At 42.4% G+C, this 11926-nt stretch overlaps 2 protein-coding genes across 2 annotated transcripts; one reads left to right on the top strand and one right to left on the bottom strand.

Annotated features, from left to right (window-relative positions):
• Nucleotides 1–233: 233 nt before the first annotated feature.
• LOC134323414 (extracellular calcium-sensing receptor) lies at nucleotides 234–3150 on the top strand. Its single transcript, XM_063004942.1, has 6 exons — nucleotides 234–370; nucleotides 463–751; nucleotides 836–1636; nucleotides 1752–1966; nucleotides 2042–2163; nucleotides 2243–3150. The coding sequence occupies exons 1-6, from the start codon at nucleotides 252–254 to the stop codon at nucleotides 3148–3150; spliced, it is 2454 nt and encodes an 817-aa protein (XP_062861012.1). The 5' UTR covers nucleotides 234–251.
• Nucleotides 3151–4746: 1596 nt separating this feature from the next.
• LOC134322964 (extracellular calcium-sensing receptor-like) lies at nucleotides 4747–10959 on the bottom strand. The gene is made up of 7 exons (XM_063004369.1): nucleotides 10930–10959; nucleotides 9578–9738; nucleotides 9142–9439; nucleotides 7690–8523; nucleotides 7372–7593; nucleotides 5739–5862; nucleotides 4747–5642 (listed from the first exon to the last, which is right to left on the bottom strand). The coding sequence occupies exons 1-7, from the start codon at nucleotides 10957–10959 to the stop codon at nucleotides 4747–4749; spliced, it is 2565 nt and encodes an 854-aa protein (XP_062860439.1).
• Between the last annotated feature and the right edge of the window lie 967 nt (nucleotides 10960–11926).

The following is an 11926-nucleotide window of genomic DNA, read 5'->3' as shown; positions in this document are numbered from 1 at the left end:
TTGATTACTTACAATCTGTGAGAATCAAGACTACAGTGTCTCATTCGTCCCTTAGGAAAACATGCACAAGAAGTTGGCACACCTCGGACCAACCCATGTCACACATGGCAAGCGAAGACAGTATTTATAAATGAGGACACACACTTCCTGCCCTGAACCAGGCAGTCATGGGTAAGCTTCATGTATTTCATCTTTGTTTTTGTCTCTGTACACAAACAGGCTTGGCATGTGAACTGCTTGGTAAGTTTGAGATGCAAGACATGTTTAAGGAAGGGGACATCATGATAGGTGGCATTTTTCCTATTTTTAATAAGCAGGAGAATATTCCTGCATCATTTGATGACCAACCTCCCAAAGTTAAATGTAGAGGGTGAGTTTTAAATGATCAAATGCTAAACTATATAGTATAAATGTAGGGGATTATTATAACATTCTATATATTCTTGCTGTCATTTAACACAGATTTGACCTGCGAGCATTTCGCTGGACCAGGACCATGATGTTTGCAATAGAGGAGATAAACAGGGACGCTCGTTTGCTCCCTAAAATCACTCTAGGATATAAAATTTCAGACTCTTGCGCCTCTCCTACTGTCGTCTTGAGAGCTGCACTTACTCTGCTGAGTATGTCAGAAGAAAATAGCTCTTCATCTCAATGTCATCCGCCTCCCGTATCGGCTTTTGTCGCGGAATCGGGATCATCCCAGTCTATAGCTGTTGCTGGGCTGCTTGGACCTTTTCGAGTTCCTGTGGTAATAATCAAGTGACACCTACGTGCAAAAAAATATAAAAACGTATCGTTGTGATTTTTATGGATTTTTTTTTTGTCTGTATAGGTGAGCTACTTTTCAACGTGCGCTTGTTTAAGTGACAAAAATAAACATTCGACATTTTTCCGCACAATACCAAGTGATTACCACCAAGCGAAGGCTTTGGCTTTCCTTGTCAGACAATTCGGATGGACGTGGATCGGAGTTTTACAATCTGACAATGATTATGGAAGAAATGGCATATCGGCTTTTACAAAGGAGGTGGAGGCACACGGGGTCTGCATCGCATTTGTGGGCACGATTTTGCGCACATATCCCCAAAATAAAATCCTAGAAGTTGCGAAACTGATAAAACAGTCGACAGTGAGGGTGATTCTGGCGTTTGTTCCTGAGGGTGATCTTTACCCGTTAATGAGTGAAATAGTGAAGCAGAACATCACAGGAATACAGTGGATCGCGAGTGAAGCCTGGATAACGGCCGACAGACCATCAACTCCAGAGATGTTCAGATCATTCGGTGGGACGATAGGATTTGTGGTCAGAAAGATGGCCATGCCCAAACTGGAGCCGGTTCTCAAAGATATCAGCCCCTATCATGAAGGAGAATCCAGTTTTGTCAGTGATTTTTGGGAAACGTTGGTGGGCTGTAAACCCCCGTCTGCACTATCTGGTTTAATTAACACCACGAAGGTGTGTTCAGGAGAGGAAAAAGTCAATTACACTAATAAATTCTTTGACGTTACACAACTAAGGGTGGCTTATAATGTCTATCAAGCAATATATGCGATTGCACACGCCATACACCAAGTGATGTTTTGTAAAAGTCCTGATAGCAATGTCTTGACCCCGTGTCGTACTGCTTCACAGGTCACGCCCAACCTGGTAAGCTGAGTGCGTGAATTAATTTGATTTAAATTGAGTCCAGAAATGCTAAATTTGATCAGAACTGTAATGTATTTGTATTCACAAGGTAACTGAGCAGTTAAAAACAGTACGTTTTGTAGATGCTTATGGAGAGGAAGTGTTTTTTGACAAGAACGGAGACCCGCCAGCCTCATATGAGCTTATAAACTGGCAGCTGAGGGACGGACAAGTGCAGCACATATCGGTCGGTCACTTCAGTCCAGCAGCGAATGGTGGATATGAACTCGTGATCGATGAAGACAAGATCGTCTGGTGCACAGGGAACACGGTACTATAAACACACCATAACTAAAATCATGTTGTTGTTACCCTGATTATAGATCTAACATATACTTTATTCTGTCAGACCCCAAAAGCTGTGTGCTCCGAAATCTGTCCCCAAGGAACCAGGAAAGCTCGAATCAAAGGACGTCCTCTGTGCTGTTTTGACTGCATCCCGTGTGCTGATGGTTCGATATCGAATACAACAGGTGAAGATTCCAGCTGAATATTACAGCGTATATGCGGGGTATATAAACTTGCCTTTTATTGGATATTTCTCTGCTTTAGGAGCCGCCGACTGCATCACCTGTCCTGAAGAGTTCTGGTCCAATGAGAGGAGAGACGGCTGCGTGATGAAAAGCACAGAGTTCCTGTCGTTCACTGAGACGATGGGAGTGGTTCTGATTTCTGTCTCACTGTTTGGTGCTTGTTTAACTTTCTGTACCATGCTGGTGTTCATACGCTTCAGAAACACACCCATAGTGAGAGCCAATAACTCAGAGCTCAGTCTGCTTTTACTCCTCTCACTTATATTCTGCTTCCTTTGTCCCCTCACGTTTATCGGTGAACCCTCGGCCTGGTCCTGCATGCTGCGCCACACGGCGTTTGGTATCACGTTCGCTTCCTGCATTTCCTGCATGCTGGGAAAGACTCTAGTCGTCGTAACGGCGTTCAGAGCGACTTTACCTGGAAACAACGTGGCAGGAAAGTTTGGGCCGGCGCAGCAGAGAACCTTCGTGTGTTCCTGCACGGCCGTTCAGATCGGGATCTGTGTTCTCTGGCTGAATATTAACCCTCCGTTCCCTGATAAAGTCTTCACGCAGCACAGCAGAAAAATCATTTTAGAATGTAACACGGGTTCTGACGTGGCCTTTTATGCGGTTTTAGGATACATCGGCCTCCTCGCCCTCATCTGTTTGGTTCTGGCCTTTTTAGCCCGAAAACTTCCCGATAATTTTAACGAAGCCAAACTGATCACGTTCAGCATGTTGATATTCTGTGCAGTTTGGATCACTTTTATTCCAGCGTACGTCAGTTCACCTGGTAAATACACAGTAGCCGTGGAGATTTTTGCTATTTTGTCGTCGGCTTTTGGTTTACTGTTGTGCATTTTTGCGCCGAAGTGTTACGTCATTTTAATCAAACCAGAACAAAACACAAAGAAACACGTCATGGGGAAAAATGCTAAATTTTAGTTAATATTGTTATTTGAATGGCATCTACTATGATATTGAAGTGTAATATTAATTCAGAGATAATTCTAGTCTAAAGCCATTTTTAAAGTAGTGTGGCTTGTTTAAAGATGCATACTATGTTTAAGCAAGTAAGTTTACTCAGTATTTACAATCCCAACAACACTGCTGCACCTGATAGACTCACAATATAGTCCTATAATGCAAAGTAATTTATATTTATTCATTATAATTCAGAGGGGAACCGTCAGAACCCACTAGGGCCTTAAAGATATATTTTATCTACTCATAATTTGAAAAGTCACAATAATATTTATACTGATACAGGTGTCATGTTCATGTCATTCAAATTACGAGGTACTTTTATTAGTACAGCGGTGCCTTAAAACTTAACGTCATTTGGTTCTGGGAGTGGCGTCGAGGTATTTTTTCCCATGAGGATGTTTGTGAAACCTGTTAATGCATCCATGGTTGCGTGGAGCTGCAGATATTTTAGTCTCATGTAAAATATTGAGGTTGTTTTTGACACTTAAACAGTGAAAATAACACAAATGTAATATAAACACACTGAAATACAATTACAAACAGTTACACATCAATAAAAATACAATAAAAGCTGCACTTTAGTTTTACTTCTTTATTGTTTCCTGATGCTTCTTAATGGTGGAGATGCTTGATGTTGGAATACCATATTCCCTTCAGCACCGGCGCATTCACATGAGACCGCTTTTACACCGCTTTTGCGCCGCTGTGCCGTTATTTCCTATGAAATGTGACGGCGGTGCACAAAACTTACCGTGACTTATTGTAGTAAAACAGCGAGTGAGGAATGTGATTAGTGGAGGAACTTATGAGCAGTAATAATGAAGAGAAGTTTAGTGCTCCTGTCTCCTTCTTTTACTACATTAAACCACGTTAAGCTTTATTTTGAACCAGAAGCGTTTTAGACTCTGGGAGAAGCTGATTCTGATTCTCACCATTTCTCAGAAGCTGGAGCTGTAACACAAGTTTAAAAGTGAAACAGGGAGGAGAATCCAGATTAACACAGATACATGTGGAGCTGTAACCCTGGATCTGAACCTTATTCCACACTGATGCAGATTCAGCTCAGATTCACACGTTGAGGTTTTACTGATCAAGCCGAGCGCTGAACAAAGCGACGGTCACACACACGTCGAGTTTAAGGTACAAATTTCTTCACAAAGGGTGTTGAGTTTCTTTGATTTCACCTTTCAATGTGTTTTGTCAAGGTCTCAGCCTTAGAAAGTTTTATGTCACTGTATACAAGTGGCTCTTATTATGAGTTGGATCTAATATTCTGGACAGCTGCATTATGATTATTGATTGAAAATGTTTGTAGTTATTTTACTGGAAATGTGACTGGAAAACATGTTCTGTTTTATATTCAATAAATAAATTCACTTCTGTGTGTGTGTGTGTGTGTGTGTGTGTGTTTTGTACCTTTAAAGAAAAAAGCACAACATATACTTCAAAGCAGATATCTTTATTATAATGTCAGGATCAAAGTTCATCTTTACATATCTTTATTTATATACAGATTTACTAATATGTGATCAGTCAGGTCAGTGAGTGATGGTGTTATTTTTTCATCATGTGCTTTTTGCTGTTCTTCTCAGGTTTCAGCAGAATGATGTAGCACTTTGGGGCAAATATACACAAAAGTAGCCCAAATGCAGAAGCTAAAATGGCAAAGACGTGCACAGCGACCATATATTTTCCACGAGTGCTGACGTAAACAGGAATGAACGTTATCCACACCGCAAAAAAGATGAGCATGCTGAATGTGATGAACTTTGCCTCGTTGAAATTGTCCGGGAGCTTCCTGGCCAAGAAGGCGATTAAAAAGCACAAACAAGCCAGGAGCCCAATGTACCCCAAGACACACCAGAACCCAACCTCAGATCCCACCTTACACTCCAGAATGATAGAAGGACCCAGAAACTCGGTGTTAAAGACGGCTAATGGAGGTTTGCTTGTTAGCCAGATTATGCAGATAATCACTTGTACTAGAGAGCAGAGTACGACGCTGAACCTCTGCTGGATTGGGCCGAACCATTTCAGTACATCGCTCCCGGGTAGGGTAGCCCTGAAAGCCATCAAAACTACGACCGTCTTAGCCAAGATGCAAGCGATGCAAAGTGCAAAGCTGACTCCAAAAGCGGTGAATCTGATCTGGCAGAGCCAGTCCGTGGGCTTACCGATGAATGTCAAGCTAATTAAAAAGCATGCACAAATGAACAAGAGGAGCAGGAAGCTAAGTTCCATGTTGTTGCCTCGGACCACCGGAGTGTTCCGGTGGGTAAAGAACACACAAAGCACCGCCGCAGTCAGACAAGCTCCAGAAGCTGAAACGGCCCAGAGGACTACTCCTAATGGCTCTGTAAAGGACAGGTACTCCAGGGTCTTTGGCATGCATTGGTCTCTGGCTTGGTTTGACCACGTTTCTCTCGAGCATCTCAAACAATCAATCGAGTCTGTGAGAAAATTGATCAGAAACGGTTGCAATTCAACATTATGAAGATAAAATTCATCAGAGGAAATAGAAATAGTGAACAAGACAGATTTCACACCTGTTTGATTGCTAATCTCTCCCTCAGCACATGGAATACAGTCGAAGCAACATATAGGTTCACCCTTTCGCCTGGCCTTCCTGGAGCCCGGCACACAGCTCTTGCTGCACAGTGATACCGGTGCCTAAGAACCGCATGAGGACATTTAATTTTTACATAGATAAATACATACTCCATCTATACTGAGAATCCTTTTACTACAAATACTGTAAAGCACTGATACTCGAGTGATGCATGCAATTGCTACTTTTGGGAAATCAGAATGGTTGTCATCAGAGGGCAAATTTCTGTTGCAGCTGTTTTGCAATGATTTAGTGTGTTATGTTTGGATAAACTGAGCCAAGTTACTTTTCTTACCTAAATCTTAATAAAATTATGGGGAATTTGGAAATTGTGACTTTACCAGAGGAATTATCATCTTTTTTGCCAAGACTCAGACTGCTGTAAAGGTTATTTCATTCATACAGCAGATATCTCAGAGCTGGAACTACCAACAACATCTCTGCAAAAATATAGTAATGTAATTAATGTGTGCTCCATTTTCTTGACTTAGACTTTTTGAATTTTGGGCCAAAGGTCTGGAAACACCAATTAAAATGGGAGTTGAATAAATCCACCTGCTCAAAGTCACTGGTGACTAAAAAGAATGTCACTAGTGACTTGTCTGGGGTGTTTCTGCCCAGTAGGTTGGACTGACCACAACCCTGAGTAGAATTAGTGGTGATAGAAAATTAGAAAATGAAAACATTATTAATATGTAAAATAGAAGCATTTTCACTGATTAACTTAGACTTTTGGCTCCCACTGTATTTGCTTATGCTCGTAAATACACAGTTTTTACAATTAACAAGTTACAATTCATGTGTATAAAAGTATAGAGGTTATGTAAAGGCAAACCTATAAAAAAAAGTATAATAAATAAAAAAATATTTAAAAAAATAGTGGTTATATTAAAATCCTTCATTTTAATTATTGCTCATTTTTAAAGGAAAGCTTCTGTCCTGTCTGTCTGTGCTAGAACTGAATAACCAACCTTTTGAGATTTACATTTACATTTTTGGCGATTCGCAGGCACTCTTATCCAGAGCGTCTTACAGAAGAGCTTCCACAGTAAACATTACCCTACTCTAGTTTAACTAGACAACATTTACATTTTCGGCGATTAGCAGACGCCTTTATCCAAAGTGACTTACGGTACTGTGACAGTATACAATATAAACAATTGAGGGTTAAGGGCCTTGCTTAAGGGCCCAACAGCAGCAACCTGGCAGAGGTGGGGCTTGAACCAGTGACTTTTTGATTACTAGTCACCAGTACCTTAACCGCCAGGATACAAAAGTCCAAGGATACGGCCCTGTTAGTTGCAAGCCTAAATAAGATGCTATAGAAGGTAAGGGCATTAAGGTTATTGATCAGCCAAGTTTTGAAGATGATTTCACCCGACTGGACTTTGAGCTTTTGGGGTTTATGTGACGGTGAACATGATCGATGTAGAAACTATTTTTTGATGCACATTTCTCTCATACTGTGAGATTAGAACAAGTCCTAATATAAAATCAGCTGAGATGCAGAATAAATGAGTGAACAGCAGGCGTGTGGAACACGATCTGGTGATGAATGAAATGGCACACACCTTATTTCCTCTGTGCCACGTAATCACAGATTCATTTATGACCAGGTCTCGGTCCTCTCGGAGCGACGCATCGTAGAAGCCCACCTTCGTTAGCTGGAGTGAGCCATCGCTCCCCACCTGCCAGTTCATCAGATCGTAGGAGGCTATGGGGTCGCCTTTCTGGTCGAAGCGAACGTCCTCGCCGAGAGACGTGAATCGCGTTCTTTTCATGTAGCTCAGAAGCTTTAGGGAAGATTGACCATCTGATTATTGCATTTACATAAATCAACCAACAACAGTATTGTATGATATGCTAAAACAGACCATTAAATAGCACACCTGCCATGGAACAAGAGGATTCAGGCTTCCACATGTCCCATTTTGGAAGGGGCCTTGTCCTGGAACACAGTAACTCATATCATGCAGGGCGTGTGCTATCAGGTACACAGCTTTGTACACGTTGTAGGACACTCTTAGCTGTGATACATCTGCGTATGGTGTGTACACCTCGTCCAGACTCTCCTTCCCACTACAGGTTTCTTTCACCTGGGCAGTGTTTGTGTGCATATGAGTATTTATGGATCTATTGACCCGACAGTTAAAAGTTTCCTCCCAAAACTCTGCCAAAAAGTGGGAGGTTTGCCCACTGGAAGCGTTAATCTCTCTGAGATAACCACCAAGGTTTGGAATGTCACCTTTCCGAATAGCAAAGCCCAGAGTTCCCTGTAAGAGATCGCTAAAATCGGCCCACAGCGCCTGTGACGTAGCCCAGGCTTCGCTCGCGATCCACTGCAGATGTGTGATGTTTTGTCTCCTGCACTCCTTCAGGATGGTGTGCAGCTCAGACTCGCCCGAGAAATTCAGTACGACCGTGGCCGTCGAGGCTCGGACCGTGTCCAGCAGCTCCTGGATGGCCTCTGCATTCAGGGTGACGGGGTAAAAGTGCACGTATGCTGGGCACACGCTGTACCTGGCTGACTCCTTCAGGAAGAGCTGGATCGCGAAGCGGGCATAGTCCGACTCCACACCTATGACGCCCACCCAGGTCCAGCGGAAGTAATGGACCAGCTTAGCTAAAGCTTTAATCTGAAATTCGTCGCTTGGCATCGTCCGCATGAATGTGGGGAACTCGTTCTTGTTGCTCAGACACGAGCAGGACGCAAAGTAGCTCACCTGAGAGGACATGGAATTATAATAAGAATTATGTTTAGATTTTATTCAAGCAAAATAGCAGTAAATGCCTGTAAGATCTAAAATGGAAAAAATGAGGTAAGTTGTGAGATGACAGCTTATTTATTCATTCATTTCTTTTAACTTGGCTCGTCATCTTGGTCAGGATCACAATAAGTCCATTGACACCTAAAACTACAGGGTGCAAGGCATGATTACACCCTGGACTCATCTCCCAGCATGTTTTGACAGGTTGGAGAACTGAACCAGTCCATCAGAAGGCAACTAGGGTACATTTGGGACTGGAAATGAAAAGAAAAGCAAGACAGTGACCAAAAGCGAGGATTTAACCCAGGTTTGACGTCCTTTACTTGCTGTACCTCTTTGTTTGACTACATAAGTTACAGCTCATTCTTTCTATCACTGTTTGTTGGTTGAGCACTGGGAATACTTAGTGAGAAGTGCAATACAGTCTCTGAAAGTACCACTAATATCTTATATCTATATAAGACTCAATAAAGTAAGTGTTCCTGCAACAAGCTGATCAAACCGACAATGTTCTACTAATATAATAACATATGAGCAATAATGTTCAATCCACCCAGCTGATTTCATTCTTACCAAAGGTATACTAAATGAACCCAGCGTTCTGAGCACGGACATGGAGATCCCAGATGCAGCATCTCCCACAATGACAGGAGACGGCCGCCTCCCGACATTAGCGCAGCCGGACCCGTTCCCTTTTTCTGGCTGCCCGTTGACCAGCAGCAGTGAGTTTTTGACGGACACCGGAATGTCGTCGCAGCTGTCTCGGATGTGGTAGCCCAAATACAGATTCGGTAGCAGGTCTCGTCTCGTGTTTATCTCTGTCACGGCGAACGTCATGGTCCTCATCCACCTCAGGGCTCGAGAACTAAAGCTGCAGCAGATGCAGAGACACAATACGACAATAATAATACATCAAATAATACATCAAATATTTAAAGCAAAACTGTGATACTAAAAAAGACTTAATTTAATATTCTGGATCGTAATAATTTAATAATCTGGGACGTACTACTTATACTCCGTTGGTGGAGGTTTGCTTTGGAAAGACTGCGCTGCAGACACAGGGCTGTAATGCAGAGGAAACAGACCTCCCAGTACCACATCTCCATCCTGGTAGAAACTGTGTGTCCCTTCATCTCCCTGATAAACACACTCGTCCCCGTTTGTGGACTGACACCACGTATGTGGGTAAAAAAGAAGCCAGAATGTAAAGAAACAAGCATGACGTGCCATAACTGACACAAATCAGCAAGGTGGCACAAGTGGGCATATATATGTAGCACGAAAATCTTGGGACAGCCTCGACTATTCCCAGAGAACCACGTGAACCAATGACGTTCGCTGCTCCCGCTGTATTTGTTTTTTATAACAAGACTGCACTTAACTGTGAGTCGTGCTTTTGTGTTAATTATATGTGTTGAGATGTTTATGAAGCAAAAATCAAACATAATCTGTAAGACTAGTATAAATATATATCTATAAGGTTACAGTAAGTACAAGTACACATTTCAAAATGTCTAAGTAAGGTTTTTCCTTATTTCAAACAAATTAGTGTTTTATGTTTTCAAATGATCATTTCTCATGTAGGTGCCCTGACCAGCCAGCAGAGGTCACAATTGCAGCAACAACCCCCTTCCTTTTCTGTGGATATAGACAGGGCCAATCATGTCTGGTTTCGAATACATCGTATAGAATCTCAGCTCTGCCTTTCCGACTGGGTTGGGCGGCAGCATGAACAACGATTGGCTGTTGTTCAGGGTTAGAGGGTAAGAAAGTCGGATCATAGGTCCTCATAACTGGTGCGACTGCGGCCCGTGCTGGCTGACTGATGGCGCCTGCACAGGGCTGAGGAATAATGCTGATTGGGGTGTGGCCCTCTATACACAGTGCCCGTCAAGTGTATGAACTCGCCTCGTGCAGGTGAAAAGTGCAGTCTGTACTGACTGTACGTGCCGGAGGGGGCGTATGTCAGTTGAGAGGCGTCCTCAGTCAGCGGTGAAGGGTCGAATCAGTATAGAGGACGCATTCAGGGTAATTGGACACGACTAGATTAGGCGGAAAAAATTGGGGGAAAAAAATCAGTTATATATAAAAAAAATAAATTATATGATAAAAAATTTGGGGCCAGCAGTTTGGAAAAGGACAGTTCCTGTATCAGTATTACCATGACCCTGCACCCAACATAAGCATGAAACTGGGTGTTGAGACCAGTTCCTTTAATTGGCACTTCAAGAGCAGTCTTAAGTCTCTTAAGTCATTAAGTCTTAATTAGCTGCAGCCGATCAGGACCAGCCTCTTCTGTATCCTCTCTTATTTGTAAGACCGATACGCCAGAGTAAAGGCCCAATTTAAAGACATAACTGGCTTCTCCTGGAGCTCAATCTGTTGCATGGTTGTTTTGGTTTTTCATCTCTAACGTTTTTTGTTTATTGCTGTCAAGAGGGACCTACGATGTCTCCAGGGGTGGAAGGCAGCACCCCCCCCCCCCAGCATATGACAGTCATGACTGGTGACCGGGGGCCGTGGCAGCATTTTTTAAAGACCACTGCTGGCTTTATTAAGTACCCAGTTTATTAAATTACAATTTGTAATATTTTTATCTTGGACCAAAACAAGTATGTGATATTTATAGTCTTAATGCAGTTTGTCCTACAAAACCATATAAATTATGTCCAAATTTACCAAAATATGAAAAAACACACACTTTATATATGATATGCGATATAGCCTAAAGTATTTGGACACCTGACCATGAGCTTGTTGGAGGTCCTATTTCAAAAACAAACAGTATTAAAACAGATTGACCTATATGTGATCTTCAGCTAGAACAACAGCCAAAAACTTCTTACAAGACTGAAGTATTGGAAAGGGCCTTCCCTAAACTTGGAAAGCACATAATCTTTGTTATATCATTGATTTATTAAACCTGTTAGTAATTGTTGTGGCTAAAACACATGGGTTTAATGATTTAAAGGATGTCCCAATACTTTAGATTTTGAAAGGAGCAGATCAGAATGGGAGATCACATGTTAAAAGATCACCTGACTAGGAACGTAAAACTAAGTGATGTCAAATCAGATGGTCCTGAAGGTCTCCTATAAAACACCTCGGAGGTTCGGTCTTGATCACTCTGGAGGTCGAGCGAGATGATGTACCTATTGCTTTCCGCCCTGTTTCTTCCCTGCTCGACTGTTTCTGCTCAGTATAGGTGCTCATCACAGGGGGATTTCGATAAACCTTCTTTTAAAGCTGATGGAGACGTCACCATCGGAGGGATTTTCCCTTTACACTACAGAGTGGAGCTACCACTGACAGACTACACCACCAAACCTCTGGCAGCACAGTGTCAGGGGTGAGA

This window comes from Trichomycterus rosablanca, chromosome 11, assembly GCF_030014385.1.
Source record: "Trichomycterus rosablanca isolate fTriRos1 chromosome 11, fTriRos1.hap1, whole genome shotgun sequence".
Lineage (NCBI taxonomy): Eukaryota > Metazoa > Chordata > Actinopteri > Siluriformes > Trichomycteridae > Trichomycterus > Trichomycterus rosablanca.
This window is presented reverse-complemented; position numbering and strand designations above follow the sequence as displayed.